We start from the raw sequence: 25,886 nt of genomic DNA, 5'->3' as shown, positions 1-25,886 counted from the left end.
GTGTCCTCCCTACAGATTGGATGAACTCGCTTTCAGCCCATGGACTCCCAAAATCAGTCATTTTGATTTCCGCCGTCTTTTAAGTAATGTGACGTCCCTAAGAATCCGCGGTACTTATGGAGAATATAGTAAGTGCCAATGAAAACAATACTTTTCAATACTCAAGGCCATACTAAAAGCTGGGTTCTTCTGCTCTTGCAAAACTACAACTCCCATCATGCCCTGTCCAAACATTATAGTTTTGCAAGAGCTAGAGATAGGGGAACTCTATTAAAGTGTACTTGTAGTATCAAGAGAGGTGACATGGTGATTTTTAGTGCTGTCACTGCTGTTATTGAGCCCCTGAGAGCCCAGACCTGGGATGTTTGCAGAAGTATATATAGCAACAAAGTTAATAAGGTTGAAAGAAGACAAGAGTCCATCAGGTTCAACCTAGGGAACCCCTACTGTGTTGATCCACTCCCTTTCCCTTACTACTATGACCAATCACAACATAGCACATACTCCTCTTTGCTATGCCATGCCATATTGCTAGTGAAAGTGCACTGGACTGAACATGTTGGCACTGTGCTGGGAGCTAACTTACACGGTACGGCACTATATATGGCATGTGAAGGGAGAATATGTTACTGATGCACTAGATTTGCAAGGTGTCAGGAGAGCAGAAAGGAAAGAAACAGCATCAGCACAGCAAGAAAAGGGTTACCAAGCGCTGAGCTGCTACTTTTATTGTAACTACTGAAAAACTACAGAAAGGGTGGAGATTACACTGGGTATATACCATGGTATATAGCACTAAGTACACTGCTATTTACAAATCAGCTGGACTGAGCTTTATAGGATGTGAGGGATGAGAAGGAAGCCTTGATTTACCTTTTAGAAACTATGTAGATTATCTTCAGCAGTCAGACTGACTCAGCTTGTATGTTTACTGCCAAGGCTTTCAGGCTCTTTCTCTGTCCCCTGCACATGCTAAGCCCCAACCACCATCACACACACGCAACTTATCCTGATATGGTTCTTGCTAGAAACACATTTCCCCTGATAACAGGCAGTAGGACAGTAATCTTTAGACATATTAACTAAAATGAGAAAAAAATGTAACTTTTTAGAATCAAACATCTGATATGACTTTAAAAGGCCACCATATGGATTCATCTGTGTTTGTTATCTCTACCAGGTACAGGATACCTGCAAAGTGTTACTCTTGTCTCTGCTCATCCTGGTCCTGGGGATGCTGCTCCTTGGGTGGAGAGATGTGATTGCCCTGTTGGCTATAAAGGTGATTCCTGTGAGCAGTGTGCCCAAGGATACTACAGAGAATCTCCAGTACTTGGGGCTTTTAGCCCATGTGTTCCCTGTAGATGCCAAGGGGGAGGCCGGTGTGACCCAGAAACAGGTAAATATATCATTGTGTTATTCTTTGGCTATGAGTTGATTCACATTTACATGATTCACATAATTTGCTGATTAATTGTGTTATATTTTGGTAATTTATCAGGTGATTGTTATTCTGGGGATGAGAATCAGAATAATGACTGTGCTGACTGCCCACATGGACAGTATAATGACCCCCGGGACCCTCAGACTTGCTTGCCATGTCCTTGTAGTTCTGGCATAGGATGTTCATTGTCTCCTGAGACTCAGGAACCCGTGTGTGATCACTGTCCTGCAGGACTAAGTGGTGAGTAATAGAAATTTTGTTTCCATAGGAGAATTGAGAAATAAATGTAATGTCACATAGTGAAATAGTATAAGAATGTGGCACACAACAAGTTAGTGAAAGGAGTGATGTGCAGAAGAGCCAGGGAAGACCTGGTCTTTTGGTCTGCCAAACAAAATATCTAGGGAAGGATAGACTTGGCACACAGAAGAGTTCGGGAAGGAGAGACCTGGCATCCAGAACAGTTGGGGATGAGAGGTCTGGCACACAGGAGAGCTGAGGAAGGAGGGACCTGTCACCCAGAAGAGCTGTGGAAGGGAAGGCCTGGCACATTTCTGTTAAAGTTGCAGGTGACATATGTAGTAAAAGTTGCAGGTTGATGTACATTATGCAGGCATCTCATTACAATCTTCACAATCAGGTCCTCGCTGTGAAAAATGTGCAGATGGATATTTTGGGGATCCTGAGGGAGAACGTGGACCTAGGCGTCAGTGCAGGCCTTGTGCATGCAACAATAATATCGACCCAAACACATCGGGAAACTGTGACGGAGTGACCGGAGAGTGCTTGAAGTGTCTTTATAACACGGCTGGATTCTCGTGTGAACGCTGCAGAGAAGGATACTTTGGTGGTGCTTTGGATCCAAATCCTGAAGGCAAATGTCTAGGTAATGTTCATTAATGGTTCATTGTGTTGGGACGCTACATAAGAATAAATAGGCTGCACCACACAGTGACTTTTTCTCTATACAGCACTTGGGACAATATCTGTATGGATTTTGCGCATTCTACCTATGGTTATCAGGGGTTTAGTTCAGCTTCTCTTCTTTTACACCTATCCTTAAAAAAGTAATGTCATTATTTATTGCCAGGTGTTATTTCTAACGGGAATTCGAGGATAATCCCCATCAGATACACATGTGACTTGACCACTCATAGGGCTACTAAACCTATGGATGACAAGTTATGGAAGTAAATCATACAAAAGCAGCTGGTCATGTCTTCCGCACATATGTATGTATTTGTTATGGGAAATTCTCAGAATTTCAACCTCCTGTCAGTAATCCCATTGAACAACCATGCAGTAGAGCAGTAGATCACATCCAAACACACAAGAAGGAATACAAAATACATGAGAGTAAGTGGTACACCCCAACAATAGTCTCATAACTACCCCTAGTGGTGGCTGCGGGAACAGGCAAAACATTTTTTTTTTCCAGCTGAATATTCTTATATATGTCTCTGTCTTCTCTTGCAGCTTGTTCCTGTCACCCCATTGGTTCCCAACAGCCAAGCTGCCAGAAGGGTAGCTCTTGTGTATGCAAACCCGATTTTTCAGGAGATAACTGTGATCAGCCGCAGTGTCCCAGTTGCTATTCCCAAGTTAGCGACAAGGTAAGTCTATGGGTAAAAACATAGTTCTCATCAGTATGGAGTCAGGTATCTTACATTATATTACATATTTTTTTTTTTTTTTTTTTTAGATTTCTTTGTACAGGAGACAGCTGCAGGGTCTGGCTGGTGGTGGCAATGGTCAGAGCCAAGTGACAGATACACGTTACTTAGAGGAGCAAATGAAAAGAGCTGAAGAGGCATCTAAGGCCATGTTAAGGGATGCTGAATCCGCTCATGGTGAGCCGTGACATGAGAGCCTATAGACCCACCGACCACATTTTACATTTTATAATTCAGCCGTCTGCATGAGAAATGTATATCCAGTAACCATGAAATCATCCTATAGGTGCTGAGCTGTCACTGCAAAGACAGGTGTCTGGGCTGCAGGGGTTACAGGCAGAGACCGAGAATGACCTGGAGAGAGTGCAGACAAAGCTACAAACTGCACAGTCCCAGTCCAGCCAGTACCAGAGCCAGTTACAGGACTTAAAGGGGAAGATCACAATTGCAATGCAGCAAATTAATGGTGGCCAAGCTGAATTAAACCAGATGGTAACTGTAGCTGAATTTCTCTTTGTCCAATTAACTTTGCTGGATAGATAGATAGATACGCTGCTTGTAATATGCTAAATTATTTCCACCATACCCCTCTGATATGGTTTCCATCTATCCATGTATTATCTATCTATCTATCTATCTATCTATCTATCTATTTATTATCTATCTATCTATCTATCTATCTATCTATCTATCTCCGATCTATCTATCTATCTATCTATCTATCTATCTATCTATTATCTATCTATCTCCTATCTATCTATCTATCTATCTATCTATCTATCTATCTATCTATCTCCTATCTATCTATCTATCTATCTATCTATCTATCTATCTATCTATCTCCTATCTATCTATCTATCTATCTATCTATCTATCTATCTATCTATCTATCTATCTATATGTCTTATCATGTTACACTTTGTCACTTAAGTGTATTAGTCACCTTTGATATTTTCCTGATCATGTTTCACATACTTTTTAGTTGCCGGGGGTCTGGATACATCTACATCTGTGCTGACAATTCATAAACACAACATGTTTCTCAATCACGTTTCTCATACTCTTCACGTTTAGAGAAAGTCTGAGCATATCTACATATGTACTGATATTTCACAATATTCCCATGTTTCGGAATCATATTTCTCATACTCAGGTTTTGAGAGAGTCTGAGCATAACTACATATGTACTAATATTTTGCAATATTAAAATGTTTTTGAATCATGTTTCTCATACTCTAGGGGTATATCGGGTCTCAGCACATCTGTACTGATGTTTCACAATAGCAGCATTTTGCTAAGTCTAGTCTGACCATGTCTCCATCTATAGTGACATTTTACAATGACAGTATTTTTCTAAATCAAGTTTCTCATGCTCTCTGGGTATAGAAGGTTTGAGTACATTTACATGTGAACCAACATTGCACAATGACAGCATGTTTTTCAGTCACGTTCATCATATCCTTTGGGTATAGGGGTGTCTGGGCACATCCATATCGGTACAAACAGTTCGCAATAACATGTTTCTCATACTTTCTGGGTATAAGGGTGTCTGGGCACATCTACATCTCTACCAACATTTCACAATAATCATATGTTTCTCAATCATGTTTCTCATACTGTAGGGATACAGGGGGTCTGGGAACATCTACATCTTGAATGACATTTCTTAAACATAATGCTGGTATAAATTTGCATTGTTAACATAATTTTGTTACTTTTAAACATTTTATTTATTATTATTAATATTTCATTTTATTTTTATTTTTTAATTAGACATTTTCTCCAATTGATTCATCCTGGAATTCAAATTCTTTCTCAAAAATTGGTCAAGAGGCCCAGACTATAGCAAACAGGTAATAGCTTGCTGATTCCCTCAGGTGAGGGTAACACAAAGATATACAGATATACAGATTAATAAATTTCATAAAAAAAAAAAAAATCTCCATTCTATTACTTATGAGCTGATGTATGTTTTGCAGAAAGTGATGTATTCTTCCCAGTCTGACACAGTGCTCTCGGCTGCCACTTCTGTCTGTGACAGGAACTGTCCAAAGCAGGAGAGGTTTTCTATGGGGATTTGTTACTGCTCTGGACAGTTCCTGACATGGACAGAAAAGGCAGCAGAGAGCGCTGTGTCAGACTGAAAAGAATACACCATTTCCTGCAGGACATACAGCAGCTGATAAGTACTGGAGGTCTTGAGATTTTATAATACAAGTAATTTGTAAATTTGTATAACCTTTTGACACATTTTTTTCCCTCTGGAGTACCCCTTTAAAAGGGTTGCCCAGCTCTACAAAAACATGGCCACTTTCTTCCAGAGACAACACAACGCTTGTCTCCATTTTGCCTAACCAAAGCATTGCATTGTACCTGAACACACATAGATTCTGCTGATTGGGCTATGTGGTAGAACCTTGTGCATGGAGTATATATAGTGGACATTGCAACTTTATAGCAATACCTCCATTCTCCTAGGGTGGCAGTCATCACATATACCACAGTACCCTGCCCAGTCTTAGATTGTACAATTCAGCAGATATAGATGGACGCTTCTAATTGCAGATCTCCTGTCGGGTCAGGCTTTGTCATTAGGGAGCAGCAATAAATCGACACTGTTTTACCGTTGTCATGGAAGTGTAAAAGATTTCATATATATAATCAATGTATCCATGGCAACTATTATAGTCAATTGTCCCACACAGACAGCAAACTATATACCATCAGCAATAATACTAGAGCTAGTGATGTGAACACTCAGTGAAGAAGATTGTATGATATTCTATCATTTCCAAACAGTATGATGCAATCTGGATGGTAGGCATCTCACCGAATAAACATACTACAAACAAATATAAAAGTCTAATCGTTCAATGTGTTGTTCCTTAAATAATTCATATCCTTGTCCGATAGACTTTCTCAAGAGGCTCAGATCATAACACAGGATGCAGCTGATGCTCTGGCCGATACCCAGAGAGCAATGCAGCTCCTACGTTCTGGAGATATGGACCTCGGTGCTGCAGAGAGGCTAAGAGCGAGGTATGGGAAATCTGGCTACTGTAAAGATTATAAATTTATATATATATATTTATATATATATATATATATATATATATATATATATATATATATCATTTACTATGTAACTTGCACTAAAAAGAATCTATTAAAGATTTGTGATATTTAATTACATAGTAGAGCGCCACCTAGTGTTTAAAATATATACTTATGTCCAGCTAAGTGCTGGTGGACACACACGCTCAGTCACACTCCACACTGCCAAATCCCCATTCCCTATTGCAGATTATAATATAGTTATTTAGAAAAATGACTATTGTGCACAGTGTTGCCCTGTAGTCATTGTTCAAGAAACTTTACAAGTACACTTAAGGCTATGTTCACACTACGTAAATCTACGGCCGTAGTTCTCGCCGCAGAACTACAGCCGTAGATTTGCGGGGTGGAACATAGCACTATTTGCTATGGGATCCCGGCCGGAGCGTACACACATTGTGTGTGCTCCGGCCGGTTCCCATACGGCACCGCAAACAACTGACAGGTCCATTATTTGCGGGTGGAATTCAATGAATTCCGCCCGCAGAAGGACCTGTCAGTATACACAGTGAAGCAAGCGGCTCTGGCCGATTGCTTCACTCTGTGCTATGGGAAGCTCTGATGCGGGCGCGCGCTGATGCACCCGCATCAGAACTCCACAGAGGAAAGATCGTCCGGCCGGTACTTAAGTAACGGCCGTGATGATCCGGGCTGAGACCGGCCGTTCCGTGACCCGGCCGGAGTCACGGAAAGGCTGGTCTCATACGTAGTGTGAACATAGCCCCATTGTGTGAAGACCACTATAGTGCATATGGTTACAGGGAGGGTGGAGGGCAAGTTTTGTGAACAGTTCGGGGTCTATGGTACACTTAAAGGGGTTATCCAGTGCTACAAAAACATGGCCACTTTCTTTCAGAGACAACACGACTCTTGTCTCCAGTTCAGGTGCAGTTTGCAATTAAGCTTCATTCACTTCAATGGAACTAAGCAGCAAAACCCCGCCCAAGCTGGAGTCAAGAGTGGGGCTGTATCTGGAAGAAAGTGACCATGTTTTTGTAGCGCTGGATAACCCCTTTAATCCACCAATGTTTATTCCTGTTCTTGGTTGTTTAGTGATTGTTCACCGAACAGCAGCCCATACAATTTGTATTTACCTTGCTTGTCAAGGAAAGACCAGAGTCTGTGCAGGAGTACAGTAGTAGGCAGCAAGGCTGAGTAGACTACCTCTGAGGATGCGGTATCATACAATGTATCTGGAACGCAAAATAAATGTGGGATTTCAAATATGAAAAGCAGGGGTGGGTGGGGGTTAGTAAGTTCTATTTGTTTCCATGTCTGTCGGCTGATGGCATCTTTCAAGTATGTTTAAAACTTATTGTTTGTTAGTTGCGCGTCTCCCTATGTAATAGACTCCTTAAATGAGTGCCAATTTATTTGATTGGTGATCGCATCATGCAGCATCTGATAGTGCCCGCCCATCTAATAAAGTCTTTATTGGGAACTATGCAGTATTTACAGCTGCCAGAAGGGGAAGGAGACTGACTAGAAAACTTACTGAGGACTTTATTACTGAGTAATATATTTACAGCTGCCAGAAGGGGAAGGAGACTGACTACTAGAAAACTTACTGAGGACTTTATTACTGAGTAATATATTTACAGCTGCCAGAAGGGGAAGGAGACTGACTAGAAAACTTACTGGAAACTATATTACTGTGTACTATATTTACATCTGCCTGAAGGGGAAGGAGACTGACTACTAGAAAACTTACTGAGGACTTTATTACTGAGAACTTTATTTACACCTGCCAGAAGGGGAAGGAGACTGACTAGAAAACTTACTGGGAAGTATATTACTGGGTACTGTATTTACAACTGCCAGAAGGGGAAGGAGACTGACTAGAAAACTTACTGGGGACTATATTACTGGGTACTATATTTACAGCTGCCAGAGAGGGATGGAGGCTGACTAGAAATCTTACTGGGAACTACTGTATATTAGGGGGTGTTATATTTACAGCTGCCAGAAGGAGAAGGAGATTGACTAGAAATCTTACTGGATACTGTATTTACATCTGCCAGAAGGGGAAGGAGAATCATATGGCATGACAAGGCCCTGTTGTAAGTATATTTCTTGTGCCTGTCATTGGGGGACACAGCACCAGTGGGTATAGGCTACTGCCACTAGGAGGCGACACTAGACAGAAGAAGAAGTGACTCCGCCTGGCAGGCTATACCCCTCCTACAGGCACCAGGCTAACTCAGTTTTAGTCTAGTGTCCGTAGGAGGTAGACACAGGTGCCATGCACCTCCATTTTTTTATTTTAGTTTTATTTCTTTCTCTTTTCTTTTAGGTTATCAGGGGGACCGTCGGCGTGGGCTGCCGCATCAGACGCAGTTCCCCCTGAGGGTGCATGGAAAGTTTCTTTTCCCTGCGCCGGTCACCCGTCCCCCAACGCCCGCTCCCTGCGGCAGGATACCGGTCCCCCACAAAGGTGCGAGGTGACCGAAGGGGTGACCCTGCGCGCACCTGAAGACGCCGGACAGGTGAGTATTCCTGTCCTTAGCCTTCCTTGGGAATCTGGGGGGGGGTCATCCTTCCAGGGCACCTAGTTGCCCCCCTTTTCCCTGCCTCTCTCCCCCCTGTCTCTCTCCCTCCCTGCCTCTCTTGCCTCTCTCCCTCCCTGCCTCCCTCTCAGAGGCCCTGGGCAAGATGGTCTGTGCGGGCCTCTTTCTTCAGGGAGAGGGGGTGGAAGGAGTCTCTGGAGCTCCTGCACGCAGGCAGCAGCTCTATAGGGGCGACCGGGTAGTTTACCGGGCTCTTCTCCCTTCCTTTCTGCTGGCGGCCGCGTTCTTCAGCGCTCCGCGCCGCCGTCTCGCTGCCGCCGGCCTGCCCATAAATTTAGCCCCCGGCTTCTGCCGGAGCTAGGCCGCATCGGCGCACACGAGTGACGTCACGGGGGCGGAGCGCCCGCCCGTTTTCGGCCCTTCCCGCCGCTGGCTTGTCTCTTATTGGCTACTCCTGTAGCCCCCACCTGCTCCTTCCTGTGCCCCCTCCCTTCCTCCTCTCGTCTCTGCAGCGCAGCAGCTTGTGGCCACCTGCTGTTCTCTCTGCCTGCCAGTACAGCAGCCTCAGCTCCCTGTGCACAGCAGCAGCAGCTCAGAATCCACAGCATCCAGTGCAGCTCCTGCATCCAGTGCAGTTCCAGCATCCAGGCAGCTCCAGCATCCAGTGCGGCAGCAGCTCCAGGGTCGGGTAGGCTCACCCAGTGGGTGATATTCCCCTCCTCCACTCCCCAGGCTACCAGCCCTAGCTACCATGTCTGGTCCCCGGGACGACCCCCCTAGGCAGCTCGCTCCTGCGGCTGTGGCGACACACTTTGCGTGTGCTCGCTGCAATAAAAAGTTCCCCTGCGGTCAGCCTGGCCCCCTCTGTCTGCTATGCCTTAACCCTAGTGCCACCTCCCAGGAGACCTCCCCTGCAGGTTCAGATGCAGCCTCCCCTGAGTGGGCTAGGTCCCTGTCCCAGGCGATCGGTGACCTCTCTAAGCTGTCCCAGGTCATGATCCATGCCATTGAGCGGTTGCCCTCCCAAGCGCCTCCAGCGGCGGGACCCTCCAGGGTATCTCCTGACTCGCCTTCCAGAGGACGGTCTCATAAGAGATCTAGACTCTCTGTCTCACGGTCACCTTCTAGGAGATCTAGACTCTCTGTCTCACGGTCACCTTCTAGGTGTTCCTCAGACCCTTCTCCGGACAGATCCACTGCAGGCGGTTCCGCTTCCCAGCGACCCCTCTCCGCCACCTCGGGGGACCCCTCTGACTCTGCCTCAGAGTCCGACAGGGAGGATCAGCTGGCCTCTGCAGTGCAGGCCTTGATCCGTGCAGTGCGGGACACCTTACATATTGAAGAAGAGTCCCCTTCTACTTCCAGGAGTGAAGTCTCTTTCAGTCGCCATAAGCGACAGCCTTTGGTTTTTCCCAACCATAAGGATTTTGAAGATCTTCTAGCCAAGGAGTGGAATCACCCTGACCGGCGGATTCCATCCTCTAAGCGTGCCGAGGCCTTGTTTCCCTTCTCCCCTGACTTGGTCACTACATGGACAGTGCCCCCCTCTGTGGACCCTCCGGTTTCTCGACTTTCCAAGTCAACTACTCTGCCTCTGGCAGATGGTGCTTCACTCACTGACCCAGTCGACAAGAAAATCGACGCTTTTTCGAAGTCTGTCTTTATTGCGGCTGGTTCGGCCCTACGTCCTACCTTTGCTGCATCCTGGGTCAGCAAGGCTTGTTCCTCTTGGGCCAGGCAGTTAGTCCATGACCTCTCCCTGGACACCCCGCGTGAGGATCTCCTGCCTCTGGCCTCGCAGATTCTGCATGCGTCCAAATACCTGTGCGACGCTTCTCAGGAAGCTGCTCGTTTGTCTGCGCGGTCCCTGGCTAACTCTGTAGCCATCCGACGATCTGTTTGGTTAAAATGCTGGTCAGCTGATGCCGCCTCCAAGAAGGCTCTGACTTCTCTTCCCTTTGCAGGGAACAGACTTTTCGGGGAGCGGCTTGATAAAATAATCTCGGACGCTACAGGGGGGAAGAGTTCCTTGCTCCCTCAAAACCGGTCCCGGCGCCCTCAGCCTCACAGGCGTTCCAGCCGTTTCCGCTCCTTTGAGCCTCCGGCGCGTCGTCGCCCGGCTAAGGATGCGCCTCCAGCTCCTTCTAGGAAGCCCTCTTTCAAACCCCGCCCCTCCTGGCAGCCCCGTTCTCGCCCTTCTAAGGGTCCTGCCCCCAAGTCTTCTTCCTGATGGTCCTTTCCCTGTCGGGTCTCTCCCTCAAGTAGGGGGTCGTCTGCTCTCCTTCAAGGAGATTTGGCTCGCCCATGTGCCCGATGTGTGGGTACAGGAGGTGGTGTCTTCAGGATACAAAATCGAGTTCGCGTCCATGCCGCCTCCTCGCTTTTTTCCGTCAAATCTCCCACGCTCTTCGGCGCGGCTTTCCGAGCTTTTTCAGGCGGTTCAGAATCTCATAGCTCAAAGAGTTGTGGTCCCAGTTCCTCCCTCCGAGCATTTCCAGGGATTCTATTCCAATCTGTTCACAGTCCCCAAAAAGGACGGCTCGGTCCGTCCTATCCTGGATTTGAAACGGCTGAACAGGTTCGTTCGCCTTCGGCGGTTCCGCATGGAATCCTTGCGGTCGGTGGTCGCGTCTCTAGAGCAGGACGAATTTCTTGCATCTGTAGACATCCGCGACGCCTATCTGCATGTTCCCATCGCAGCCAGTCATCAACGTTTCCTACGTTTCGCCATCGGTTCTGGACATTTCCAGTTCGTTGCCCTGCCCTTCGGGCTCGCCACGGCCCCTCGGGTCTTTACCAAGATCCTTGCACCTTTGATGGCTCTGCTTCGGTCAAAGGGGGTGGCTGTCCTGCCATACCTGGACGACCTCTTGGTGAAGGGCCGCTCCAAACAGGACACTTTGTCCAGCCTCCAGATCACACTCGATCTCTTGACCAATTTCGGTTGGGTGATCAATTACCGAAAATCTTCCCTACTTCCCTCCCGCTCTATGGAGTTTCTCGGGATGCTATTCAACACCGAGACGGCCCGCGTCCTCCTTCCTCCCAACAAGGTTGCCTCCCTGCGCTCGGCAGTCTCTCTGCTCCGTTCGGGCGCCCCCTGTTCGATTCGCCTTTGCATGCGAGTCCTGGGCAAGATGGTCTCCTCCTTCGAGGCGATCCCCTTCGCTCAGTTTCATTCGCGCTCTCTGCAGGGGGCGATTCTGTCTCAATGGGACAGGTCCCCTCTGTCTCTCCACAAGAAGATCCTCCTGTCCCCTGCTGTTCGCAGGGAGCTTCTTTGGTGGTTGACGTCTCCGGTGGTCCTCCTTGGCCGCTCGTTCCTCCCCCTCAATTGGCTGGTCGTCTCTACGGATGCCAGCCTGTCCGGGTGGGGGGCTGTCTTCGGGAGCCACACAGCTCAGGGCTCTTGGTCGCCGGGGGAGGCTCGGCTTCACATCAATATCCTGGAGCTCCGGGCCATCTTTCTCGCCCTGTCTCAGTGGACCGATCTCCTGAGGGGTTACCCGGTCCGTGTTCAGACCGACAACGTCACCGCCGTTGCTTATCTGAACCGTCAAGGCGGCACCAGGAGCCGCTCTGTCATGACCGAGGCCGCTCGCATTCTCCATTGGGCGGAGCGTTTTGTTCCAGCCCTCTCGGCAGTCCACATTCCCGGGGTGGACAATTGGGCGGCGGACTACCTCAGCCGCGAAAGACTGGATCAGGGCGAATGGGCTCTACATCCCGAGGTGTTTCTTCAAATCTGCCGGCGGTGGGGATTCCCAGACGTAGATCTCTTCGCCTCCAGGCTGAACCACAAACTCCCCATCTATGTGACTCGAGCCCGGGATCCTTGCGCGTTCGCGGTCGACGCCTTGGTGACCCCATGGGAGCAGTTCTCCCTGGTTTACGCCTTTCCTCCTCTGCCCATTCTCCCTCGAGTCCTGAAGCGCTTCAAGGCACTCGGCGTTTCCGCCATTCTTGTCGCTCCAGACTGGCCGCGCCGGTCCTGGTACGCCGACGTAGTGCACCTCCTGGCCGACGCCCCCTGGCGACTTCCCCTGCGGGCCGACCTCCTTTCACAAGGGCCAATATTCCACCCCAATTTACCTCAGCTGAGTTTAACGGCGTGGCTGTTGAAGCCGCGGTATTGAGGTTTCGTGGGTTCTCGGAACCAGTCATCCAAACCATGCTTAAGGCCCGTAAGCCTCAGTCAGCTCGGATCTACCATCGCGTGTGGAAGGCCTTCTTTTCTTGGTGCGAACAGAATAATTTTCACCCCTTGGTGTGTTCCACGCCCAAGATTCTTTCCTTTTTACAATCCGGGCTGGATAAAGGCCTCAGTCATTCCACCTTGCGTTCACAGATTTCCGCCCTGTCTGTTCTTTTTCAGCGGGCTCTGGCTTTCCGCCCTCAGGTGAAGACCTTTCTTCAGGGGGTGGTCCATTTGGCCCCTCCTTTTCGACAGCCTTTAGAGCCCTGGGATCTTAATTTAGTCCTCGAGGTTCTACAAGGTCCTCCCTTTGAGCCTCTTCGTGAGGTGTCTCTTTGTTTCCTTTCTTGGAAAGTCGCCTTCCTGGTGGCGATTACCTCCATCCGTAGGGTGTCTGAACTGGCAGCGCTCTCTTGTCGCTCCCCTTATCTGGTCCTTCACGAGGACAAGGTGGTGCTTCGTCCTCTTCCTTCCTTCCTGCCGAAGGTCGTGTCTGCATTCCACCTTAATGAGGACATCATTCTCCCCTCTTTTTGCCCTGCGCCCTCCCATCCTAGTGAACGGTCCCTGCATTGTTCGGACCTTGTCCGGGCCATACGGATCTACTTGTCCGTCACTGCTTCCTTTCGCCGCTCGGATTCCTTGTTCGTGGTCCCGTCGGGTCCGCGCAAGGGACTGGCGGCTTCCAAGACCACCATTGGGCGTTGGATCAGGGCAGCCATCGCAGAGGCCTACCGCGTTCGTGGCAGGGCTCCTCCCTTTCGGGTCACCGCTCATTCTACTCGGGCTGTGGGGGCCTCTTGGGCGGTCCGCCATCAGGCTTCAGTGTCCCAGGTCTGCAAGGCCGCCACCTGGTCTTCAGTACACACTTTTTCAAAGTTTTATCAGGTCCATATCCTGGCTTCCTCTGACGCCAGTCTGGGCCGCAAGGTTCTGCAGGCCGCTGTGCGTTAGGCAGGCCGCATGGGGATTGTAATCTTCTTTCCCCGCCCTCTGGGACTGCTTTTGTACGTCCCACTGGTGCTGTGTCCCCCAATGACAGGCACAAGAAAAGAGGATTTTTTTGTACTCACCGTAAAATCCCTTTCTTGTGGCTTCATTGGGGGACACAGCTCCCACCCTGTTTGAGGTTGTGCTCCCGGGGCTTGTTCTGTTCTTGGGGTTTTCGTTCCCGGGACCAGTCTGTTTTTTGTTACTATTTTCTACTGCTTGTGACTAAACTGAGTTAGCCTGGTGCCTGTAGGAGGGGTATAGCCTGCCAGGCGGAGTCACTTCTTCTTCTGTCTAGTGTCGCCTCCTAGTGGCAGTAGCCTATACCCACTGGTGCTGTGTCCCCCAATGAAGCCACAAGAAAGGGATTTTACGGTGAGTACAAAAAAATCCTCTTTTTGTGTTCACAGGTTAGATGATGTCCGCACTCAGACTGGAGAAATAGAGAGCAAGGCCATTCAAGCTGCAGCAGCGGCAGAGAGATCCTACCATGAGAGCATGCAGACAGCTCGGGCCATGGCACAGGCTTCTCTTATAGATCCTCTGGGATTCCAGGTAAGATTGCCAATGAAAGCCATACACACATTTACACACATTTACACACACACACACACACACACACACACACACAAACACACACAGCCCTACACACATTCAGGTGGTTGTTAATGTAGGATAAAGATGCTTTCTCCTTTAAGGCAGTGTTCACATAGCATATTTTTCATGTGTATTCCACATCATAATACTTATATGTTTTACAATTACATGTATTAATTCCACAGTCTATTATTTACATGAATTATTTGTTAATAAGAAGCTTTGTCTAATGTATCCATGGAAACTGTATAACACCTTTGGAACTTAATGTTGTTAGTGTGAGGTAGAAGGCAATATGGCACAATTGTCACTTATAAAAAAAAAGTATATATATATATATATATATATATATATATATATATATATATATATATATATTGAAATTCACAAATGTGGCTGGGGCTGCCATAAAATGACAAAAAAAAAAAATTATACTTACCAGCCCTGATGCTTTGCAGCATGGTCCTCACAGTCTCATGTCCCATTATGACATGTAGGAAGCATCTGCTAGGCCTATCACTGTCCGTACATTTTGGCCATTGCTTGATTGGGTGTGTTGATAGGAAAGCAGGAAGCACTGTTTACCTGAAATATCAGGGTGGATGCAGCAGGGGGGTAGGTGAGTATAATTTATTTAAAGTTTTTTCCCAGCCCAAGCCTGTACTCCACAAGTTTTAGAAACAAAGAAACATAGAAGATTGTCGACAGAAAAAGACCACTGGGTCCATCTAGTCTGCCCTTTTAGTATTTTCTTTCTTATTATCTTAGGATAGATGTATGTTTATCCCAGCCGTGTTTAAATTCTGTTATTGTAGATTTACCAACCACCTCTGCTGGAAGTTTGTTCCAGGTATCTACTACTCTTTCAGTAAAATAATATTTTCTCACGTTGCTTTTGATCTTTCCCCCGCACTAACCTCTCACTGTGTCCTCTTGTTCTTGAGCTCAGTTTTTTACTAAAAACACTTCCCTCCTGAACCTTATTTAGTCCCTTAACATACTTAAAGGTTTCAATCATGTCCCCCCTTTCTCTTCTTTCCTCCAGACTATACAGATTCAAATCCCTAAGTCTTTCCTGATATGGTTTATGCCTGACACCCTCCACCATTTTTGTAGCCCGTCTTTGGACCCGTTCTATTTTATCAATGTCCTTTTTTAGGTGAGGTCTCCAGAACTGGACACAGTATTCCAGATGTGGCCTCACCAGAGCTCTATACAGCGGGATGACAATCTCCCTCTTCCTACTGGTTATACCTCTAGCTATACACCCCAACATACGATTTGCTTTCCCCACCGCCTGGTTGCACTGGTGACTCATTTTAAGGCTGTCAGAAATCACTTCCCCTAAATCCTTCTCTTCTGAAGTCTTTTCCAACACAGTACTGCCGATGAGATACTCGGATATAGGATTTCTCCTCCCCAAGTGCATTATTTTACATTTGGAAACGTTAAACTTCAATTTCCACCACGTATCTAGCAAAGCTAAATCATTTTCCATATTACTGACACCTCCAGGAATATCAACCCTATTGCACTTTTGTGTCGTCAGCAAACAGACAAACTTTACCTACCAAACCTTCTCCTATGTCACTTACAAACATATTAAAAAGAATAGGACCCAGAACAGACCCTTGTGGCACACCACTTGTAACCAGTCTCTGCTCGGAATATACACCATTACCAACAACCCTCTTATATCTATCCTTCAGCCAACCACAAATCCACTAAACTATCCAGGGATTAAGTCCAATTTTCTCCAACTTCTCTATCAGCTCTTTATGGAGAACTGTATCAAAAGCTTTGCTGAAGTCCAGATATGCGATATCCACAGCACCACCTTCATCCAGCACTTTTGTGGCATAATCAAAGAAATCAATGAGATTAGTCTGACATGATCGGCCCTCAGTAAAGCAATGCTGGTTTGGATCCATCAAATTGTTGATTCTTAGGTGATCCATTATCTTATTTTTTAGAAGAGTTTGCATCATTTTCACTACTACAGATGTCAGGCTCACTGGCCTGTAGTTACTGGGCTCTTCTCTATTCCCCTTCTTGTGGATTGTTATAACATTGGCTGTTCTCCAATCATTGGGGACATCTCCTGTTAGCAGGGATTGATTATACAGATCTGTCAGGGGGGCAGCAATCACAGGTCCGAGTTCTTTAAGAACCCTGGGATGGAGGCCATCTCGAACCATCGCCTTATTCAGCCTTAAACGGTGGTGTCATACAACTCATTTTCTTAATATGCCAGCATACTTGCATGGATTTCCTCTTATATAAAGAGATTGGCAGGTCACATGGGATCCTATATAACTGGCACTAGTGTTAAGGTGACAAAGGAAAATGTATTGTGAGCCTTGTTGGGATCCTGTGCATGATGACAACCTGTGTACAGGCCTGAAGAATATATTGCCGACTTATAAGTAACAAGAAATAAATACCATATAGAAATGCTAACAGTTAGAAGACACCATAGAGAAAGGGAAATCACCAGTCTTTATATCTACAGCAGTATTTCTTGACGGCTATTTATAACTGTATCTATCCCGGTGACAAATCATGGCTGAGATGCCAGACATTCTAACCTGTCAGATGTGGAGATGTTTCTCGGTACCTGGTAATGATTGGGAGCCATCTGCTTGCTATAAAGCTAAGACTCACGGTGATACATCTTTTTAATTACCAGGGGGAGATGGAGCGTCTGAGAGGAGAATCCTTGTCCTTGAGAACTTCAGTGGAAGCAGAGATATCTCAGATCAAGAACTTACAAAGCAAATACACAGCCTGGGAACAAGATGTGGAGCAGCAGCTGCGGGACGGACAAGGGAACCGACAGGTAAGGAAATAAATCCCAAATCACCACTGACCACCCATCTTCTTTATACCAGTGTGATGAGTATACGTACTTATTCAGCCCTAAGTATGTGTTCTTTTATTGCTTCATGGCCGCCATACACTTTAGATGATTGGCTATATATTTAGCACATTCTATCTAGCACATGCTTAGATACAGAAATAGATATGATCCAATTAGTTTATAAAACTTTTGGGGGAGATTTATTAAACATGGTGTAAAGTGAAACTGGCTCAGTTGCCCCTAGCAACCAATCAGATTCCACCTTTCATTTTCCAAAGAGTCTGTGAGGAATGAAAGGAGGAATCTGATTGGTTGCTAGGGGCGACTGAGCCAGTTTCACTTTACACCATGTTTGATCGATCTCCCCCTATGTGTCTTCATACAACATATGAAGTATTCAGAGATTCAGTGTAGGTCCATGTATACAATATTACAGACCTGCGTTACAGTTGTGAACATGAAACGTGAACAACTTTGCACAAATGTATACAAGAAATTTTGTAACATATCTTATTAGAAGAAAAAATCCTCTTGGTGTACTTATCAGGCTCCGTTAGTCCTCCCTGTTCCTCTTGAAATGTATGATTCACAAGTAAGCTAAAAATCGACTTACTGAGAGATCAAGTTATAGCTGCCCATAGAAATCTATGGAGAGAAGAGTGGTGAAGAAGGAGGAGTATGGCCCCAATACCCTTACTACTGTTGGCCAAACCTGCTGTTTGCAGCAGATTTGGCCGTTAGTCTAGCATATATGGGACCCTTCTAAACAACCACCAACAGATGATGTCATTGGTGATAGGAAAATCATGGCCAACCCTTTGTTCAGGAAGAGATAATCTGCACTCTCCTGTGCGCTCCTGTGTTTGGGTAGGACGGGTGGTGGAGAGGAGATACTGAAAGTGTATGGCTAGCTTTAGAGACACAGAGATGACTCTGTAAGTGTTATATCTCATTCTAGTGCCTGATTCACAGCTTAGACTGCTCACAACTGCTCAATAATGTCCTCCATGTTGCTGCTGTTTCTGAGGGTGTGCTACATTAAAGAAGGAGAATAAAGAGGGGAATGTAGTCATATACTTATACATAAAGTTATAATATAGGTAGAAATAGTGCTACTCCTCCAAATGACTACTTATCCTGACTTTGTGACCATTTCAAGTGTTTATACGATTATACGACTCTCAAGACATCAAAGGAAAACCCATCTAACAGTTTTATGAGAACAGGGAAAGATTTTAAAAAAAAGAAAAACCATGTTCTTTGTATTTGTTGCAGTTGGCAGATCAGCTAATGTCACGCGCAAATGCAGCGAAGAATAAAGCAGAGAGGGCAATGCAGACCGGGAACACCACTTACTATGCTATAGAAGGGATGCTAGGCAGCCTGAGGGGTGAGTATGTGCACAGGTAACGCTGCTTTACGAGAGTGTTCTGCAAGCAGAGAAGTTGTTTGCTTTGTGCCATTCCAAGTCTTTACAATTTCATAGTTATATTAAAGAGGATCCGTCAGCCGACATGATAAGCTTATAGGTGGAAGGTTATTGAAAATAATGCAGGAATATATCCATACATTACTGTCGTTCTTTTTGCTAGCTGTTGCTAAACTATAACTCCCATCATGCCTGGACAGCCAAAGGCTGTCCAGGCATGATGGGAATTGTAGTTTTGCAGTAGCTGTAGACCAGGGATGGGGTACTCTCAGTCCACCTGCTGTTGCAAAACTACAATTCCCATCATGCCTGGACAGCCAAAACTAAAGCTCTGGCTGCCCAGGCATAATGGGAATTGTAGTATTGCAACAGCTGGAGGGCCGAAGGTTCCCCATCCCTGTTGTAGAATTCTATGGAGAGAGAAGTGGTGAAGAAGGAGGAGTATGCTGGAGGGAGACAAAGGTTAAAGTCCCCATACACTAAGGCTGGGTTTACATATATAAGTTTGCATCAGTTGCAGTTTTTGTCTAAAAACTGACCACAACTGATGTCACAACTGATGCCAAAAATGCATCAGTTGTCAGCAGTTTTTCTATCCTTCTTTTCATTAAAAAATCAGTGGCCATCAGTTGCCATCAGTTGTCACAAGTTGCTCTCATCAGTTGACATTTTTTCCCCTGTATGTCTTCCTGTCATTTTTAATGGGATTTGCGGGGGAGCGCACAGGGGGGCTATATACTCACAGGGGGCTATATACTACAGGGGGAGAGCACACAGGGGGGCTAATTGGAAAGGGGAGAGAGCACATGGGAGGGGCTATATACTACTGGGGGAGAGCACACAGTGGGGCTATATACTACTGGGGGAGAGCGCACAGGGGGGCTATATACTAATTGGGGGAGAGCGCACAGGGGGGCTATATACTAATTGGGGAGAGCGCACAGGGAGGCTATATACTAATTGGAGGAGCTCACAAGGGGCTATATACTACAAGGGGAGAGCGCACAGGGGAGCTATATGGGAGGGGGAAAGCACACAGGGGGCTAATTGGGAGGGGGAGAACACACAGGGGGGCTATATACTACTGGGGAGAGCACACAGGGGGGCTAAATACTTGGGGAGCAACAGGGGGGCTATATACTACTGGGGGAGCAACGGGGGGGCTATATGCTACTGGGGGAGCAACAGGGGGGGCTATAGGGGAGGGGGAGAGCACACAGGGGGAGAGATATGTTTATGTCTGTATACTGTGCTGAGTGTGAGTCTAGCATGCATGGGACCCTCCTAAACAACCACCAACAGACGATGTCATTGGTGACAGGAATATCATGGCTGAATGGGAGATACTGAATTTGTATGGCCAGCCTATTCCACGGGACAATTATCGTTCAGCTTATCGTTAAGTCGCTCGAATCTAAATGATAATCGTTTGGTTGAACGGCAGTTAACGATTAATGACCCAACGAGAAATCTTTGATCGTTTAATATGACCTGGACCTATTTTTATCGTTGCTTGTTCGCAAATCGTTCACATAGAATAAGAAGTCGTTCGGTCGTTCGCAGTAGTGACGAACGCAATAGTGACGACAAGACGACGGCAAGAATGATCATCAGTAACGATTATCATTCCATGTAAATAGGAAAAAGATTTCAGGTCTTTCACAATATCGGTCGTTTGTATTGTTTATCGTTAACGATTATGCGAACGATAATCGTCCTGAGGAATAGGGCCCTTAGAGACACAGAAATGATCCTGTAAGTGTTATATCTCGTTCTAGTGCTGGGTTTACAGCTTAGACTGCTCAGAACTGCTCAATAATGTCCTCCATGTTGCTTTTGTTTCTGAGGGTGTGCTACATTAAAGATGGAGAATAAAGAGGGGAATTGTAGTTTTGCAACAGCTGGAGGGCCGAAGGTTCCCCATCCCTGCTGTAGAGTCACAGGTTGGAAAGTACTGTCCTAATAGATGAGGGTACTGCATGCAGGATTTACTCAGACTTGCTTATTGGAACATTGGAATTGGTTTTCTAAATCGGACATCCTGTTTGGGGGGATTGCAAAAAAAAACAAAAACAAAAGCGCTGCGGAATCTGTTGGCGCTATACAAATAAATATTATTATTATTATTAGTTTGTGAGGGTTTCTTCCTATACATCAATTCATTATGTCCTTGAGATAGGTCTATTAGACTGTAAGCAGCACTGAATAGAAGGACTAGGTGAATACAAACTCTGCTTACATACTGTATACTAAACAGAACACAGCATAGACACTTGTATGTTTGCCCTACTTACTGAATTTTAACTTTTTTAGGGTTTGGAGACAAGGTAGGGGACCGGCGCACCGAAGCTGAGGATGCGCTGAGACGTCTCCCAGAGATCATGCGCCAAACCCAAGCAGCTGTGGACACTACGTATGAAGCAGGAGCCGCTCTGAAGGGGGCAGAGAGCGACGCTGGCACAGCAGCAGGAAATGCCAGGGAGGCACAAAGTATTACTACTGCAATACAAGAGGTAAGAGGTGATAGCGATATAAATGGCAGCTAGGTGTCTGCTGTGTACAGCGCTGTCAATATGGCGCATACAACGCTCCATAACATAGTCGCCTGCAATTCATGGTAAAAGCAAAGTAGCGACTTCTATGTTTCCCTAGAGATAAGAAATTTGCATGTGACTAAAAATTAGTCCTAAAATGCCATGTCCGTATTCTGCAATAAAATATTGACAATACCTTAGAACACAGGTGTCAAACTGCAACCCTCCACCTCGTACAAAACTACTATAACCATCATACCTGGACAGAAAATGCTATGGCTATTAACTGTCCAGGCATGATGGTAAGTGTATTTTTTTAACAGCTGGAGGGCCGCAAGGGTTAGGAGGAGAAGGGAGCAGCAACAGCTGCTTTCTGGTCAATCCTAAGCACTTTAACCCCTTAAGGTCAAAGCCTATTTTCGTTTTTGCGCTTTTGCTTATTCCATTTTAAGTTTAAAAGTCCATAGCGCTTGCATTTTTTCACCTAGAGACGTATATGAGCGCTTATTTTTTGCGAAACCAATAGTACTTTGCAATGACTGCATTATTTTTCCACAACATATGCTGCGAAACCGGAAAAAAATCATTTGCGCTGTCAAATTGAAAAAAAAACCAATTTGTTTTGATTTCGGGGAGTTTTGCATTTACGCCGTCCGTCCTATGGTAAAACTGACTTGTTATTTGTGTTCCTCAAGTCGTTACGATTACTATGATATATAACATGTATAACTTATATTGTATCTGACGGCCTGTAAAAAATTCAAACCATTGTTAACAAATATATGTTCCTTAAAATCGCTCCATTCCCAGGCTTATAGCGCTTTTATCCTTTGGTCTATGGGGCTGTGTGAGGTGTCAGTTTTTGTGCCATGATGTGTTCTTTCTATCGGTACCTTGATTGCGCATATACGACTTTTTGATCGTTTTTTTATTACATTTTTTCTGGATTTGATGCGACCAAAAATGCGCAATTTTGCACTTTGGAATTTTTTTGCGCTGACGCCGTTTACCGTGTGAGATCAGGAATGTGATTAATTAATAGTTCGGGCGATTACGCGCGCGGCGATACTAAATATGTTTATTTATTTATTTATTAATTTATATTTATAAAATGGGAAAAGGGGGGTGATTTGGACTTTTATTAGGGGAGGGGATTTTTTATTAATAAAAACACTTTTTTACTTTTTTTTTTACTGTAACTAGAAGCCCCCCCGGGGGACTTGTATATACATAGCACTGATCTCTCATAGAGATCAATGCTGTGTATATACACAGCAAAGATCCATCAGATCGGTCATAGATTGCTATGGCCTGCTGCAGGCCATAGCAATCTATTGCCGAGCCGGGATCAGCGTCATTCCGACGCTGAGGCCTGGCACGGGCAGAAGAACGGATCTCGCGGGGGGGGAGATCCGACCCACTAGACACCAGGGATAGTTTGCATAAAGCACTTCAATGCAGCTGTCAGGTATCAGATACGTCATGGGTCGCTAAGGGGTTAAAGTGGTTTTCCAGCAAAAATCCTTTTCTTTCAAATCAACTGGTTTCAGAAAATTATATAGATTTGTAATTTACTTCTATTTAAAAATCTCAGGTCTTCTCATACTTATCAGCTGCTGTATGTCCTGCAGGAAATGTTTTCTTTTCAGTCTGACACAGTGCTCTCTGCTGCCACCACTGTCCGAAACAGGAACTTTAAAGAGCAGTAGCAAATTCCCATAGAAAACCTCCCCTGCTCTGGACAGTTCCTGTCTCGGACAGAGGTGGAAGCAGAGAGCACTGTCTCAGACTTGAAAAAAAATACACTACTTCCTGCAGGACATACAGCAGCTGATAAGTATGAGAAGATGAGATTTTTAAATAGAAGACAATTACAAATCTATATAACTTTCTGATATCAGTTGATTTGAAAGAAAATTATTTTCACTGGTTAACTCCTTTAAGGTGTTTATCGGGTTATGCACAACCACTGATGATTCTTCTTTATGAGTTTTCTTGTATTACACCTCCTGTGCTCTGCTTCTCAGGACATGATGCAGATGGGCCTCGATGCAAACAGTACAGCTGAACTGGCTTTGACTTTGGAGCGAGAGTTTGCACAACTGCGCAAGATGGTTACTGGGACGGCCGGAGACCTGGATGATAGGATGAGGATGTCAGAACAAGACAGTGCGGCGGCCCAAGGGGTAGGAATTATAACAGGAACAAGAAATATTATACAGCCTGAGCCATTGTGATAAATAGACTCTGTCTAAGACCCCGTTCACACTACAGAATCGGAAGCTGAATCCTGCCTTCAATCTCTTTGAACGGGAGGGCTTGCGCGCCTCTCCGCTCAAAGAGTCAATTCTTTGAGCGGAGAAGCGTGGAGAGCGGAGGAGCGTGAGGCCTCCCGTTCAAAGAGATTGAAGGCAGAATTTGGCGCCAAGTCCGCACGGGGGGTTTCCGCACAGACTCTCAGCGCCGATTCTGTAGTGTAGGCCTGATTAGATGGGGCGATTATCACTGGAACGGGCTAATATCACCATGTTCAAAAGGGCTAGTGATCAGTCAACGTTCACAAGATGATCACTAACCTTATTACTTAGGGTGTATATAAGGTGGTTTCAGGTGGTATTACATCAGTGACCTGACCGGACGTTGGGTGCACATCTTCTGATAGGGGAGTTGTGGCCAATGGCTGGAACTAGCGTTCCATTGATCATCTGTGTGGCCCCCCTGCTCAATGCTTAAAGAGGTAGTTCACCATTTTTTTTCTCTTTTAAATCAACTGGTGCCAGAAAGTGCCAGAGATTTGTAATTTACTTCTATTAAAAAATCTTAAGTGACCTGCAGGGAGTGATGTATTCTTTCCAGTCTGAAGAGCAGGAGAGGTTTTCTATGGGGATTTGCTACTGCTCTGGACAGTTCCTGTCATGGACAGAGGTGGCAGCAGAGAGCACTGTGTCAGACTGGAAAGAATACACCACTTCCTGCAGGACATACAGCAACTGATAAATACTGGAAAGCTTGAGATTTTTAATAGAAGTAATTTACAAATCTCTGGCCCTTGCTGGGACCAGTTGATCTGGGAAAAATTTTTTTTGGGGGGAACTACCCCTTTAAGTCATGTAAGGACTCTGCAAACTATCAGGCCATGTAGTAGGACTGCAAAGGTACCCATGCACCTCATATTTTGTCACAGCCATCAATATATTGTGTATGGGGTTCTCCCAACCATCTGCCGACAGATGATGTTGGTGGAGATAGGAGTCAGGCATGATGGAAAATCATTGTCCGACCCCTTTGTTCTCAAAGAGATAAGCCGCAGTTAGAGCTATCTGGTGGTGACTTACCCCTCCCCATAGAGAACACAGGAATGCTTGGCCATGATAAACGTTCCCATGTATGGGGGAAATGATTGTTGAAAGTGTATGAGGACCTTTAGTCTACATTACCTAACTATTAGTGTCAGTAAATCTGGGCCATGGTGTGAAATAATCCTCAGTGGTGTTAAGAAATGTCACTGGGTTTATCTAGAAGAGACTCTCTTCTTTTACTCACCTTCTTGGGAGTTTGTGAGTGATAGTGCATCTCACCTCTATTCACATCAATGGAGCTGAGCTACGATATCTGACCCATAGGCAGATGTGGTGCTGATTTTGAAGAAAGCAGCCATGTTTCTTCTCCTGTGCCGCTCCTTTAAGGGCTTACATCTTTTTCTCATTCTCTTTGTCATTCTCTAGATTTCTGACAGTGCTCTGGAAGCCGAGGCCGGTGCGGGTGGCACGCTTATTGCTGTGACAGAAACGCTGGATGCCCTTGATCGTGTACTGGGGCTTTTGGGTAAGTGATGGTGATAATTTCTCTCTGGAAGACGGGAGGGTCACTTAAAAAAAAAAAAAAAAACTTTTAACATGTCATAGAGACCTTTCAAAAGCTTTGATCAGTCGGAGCCTGGGTGGTCAGATCCCCAAGGATTACTAGGAGGAGCCTGGAAAAACGCTGCTCTCCCCATTTTGCAGGTGATGGATTCCATAGACTTGTTATAGAATTCAAGGAGAGAAGCACTCAGCTGAGCACTTCTCCCAACTCATTCAACTCATTCAAGTGAGCACCCAGACCCCAGGGAACAGCATCAAATCTACAAAAAGTGTTAGGCTGAGGAGCTGTTGGAGCCCATTGTTGTGCCTTCTTGACGTCATAGGATACAGTGACACCTTAATGTTTTCCATAGATACAACTATGATATATCTGCCAGCCTGGCAATATCTTTTTGTACTGCTTTCTTACATCTGTTGAACAATTTCAGTAAGAGTTATTATACTAAAGAGTAGAGGTTAAACCATCAAAGGAAAGATGCCACACGTAATGTGTTTAGCAAGCCTTGGGATCAAGCACATGGCCCTAATGTATATCCAACATAAACTTCCATACAAAGCCATGGGCCTATACTGAATCTCCATATGTCCCCCAATTTCATGCAAAAGCACATTGCATCACATGCTGTTGCACAGAGGCTCACTCACCCAGGAGCATTACGGTGCCATCATACACCATATAC

The 25,886-nt window shown here is 45.7% G+C and overlaps 1 protein-coding gene across 1 annotated transcript in view; it reads left to right on the top strand.

Annotated features, from left to right (window-relative positions):
* Nucleotides 1–25,886, top strand: part of LAMC2 (laminin subunit gamma 2) — a 41,202-nt gene that overhangs the window by 11,901 nt on the left and 3,415 nt on the right. The window contains exons 8-22 of the mRNA XM_069981139.1: nt 16–128; nt 1,181–1,399; nt 1,502–1,684; nt 2,085–2,330; nt 2,921–3,057; nt 3,147–3,294; nt 3,404–3,609; nt 4,891–4,970; nt 6,031–6,156; nt 14,334–14,478; nt 17,210–17,359; nt 18,656–18,770; nt 21,123–21,322; nt 23,371–23,529; nt 25,069–25,168. Coding sequence (XP_069837240.1) covers nt 16–128; nt 1,181–1,399; nt 1,502–1,684; nt 2,085–2,330; nt 2,921–3,057; nt 3,147–3,294; nt 3,404–3,609; nt 4,891–4,970; nt 6,031–6,156; nt 14,334–14,478; nt 17,210–17,359; nt 18,656–18,770; nt 21,123–21,322; nt 23,371–23,529; nt 25,069–25,168 — 2,327 coding nt within the window. The remainder of the gene's footprint in view (nt 1–15; nt 129–1,180; nt 1,400–1,501; nt 1,685–2,084; nt 2,331–2,920; nt 3,058–3,146; nt 3,295–3,403; nt 3,610–4,890; nt 4,971–6,030; nt 6,157–14,333; nt 14,479–17,209; nt 17,360–18,655; nt 18,771–21,122; nt 21,323–23,370; nt 23,530–25,068; nt 25,169–25,886) is intronic.

The sequence above is a fragment of the Dendropsophus ebraccatus genome, chromosome 8 (assembly GCF_027789765.1).
Source record: "Dendropsophus ebraccatus isolate aDenEbr1 chromosome 8, aDenEbr1.pat, whole genome shotgun sequence".
Lineage (NCBI taxonomy): Eukaryota > Metazoa > Chordata > Amphibia > Anura > Hylidae > Dendropsophus > Dendropsophus ebraccatus.
Note: the sequence above shows the minus strand (reverse complement) of the source record. Positions and strands in the feature narration are given on the sequence as shown.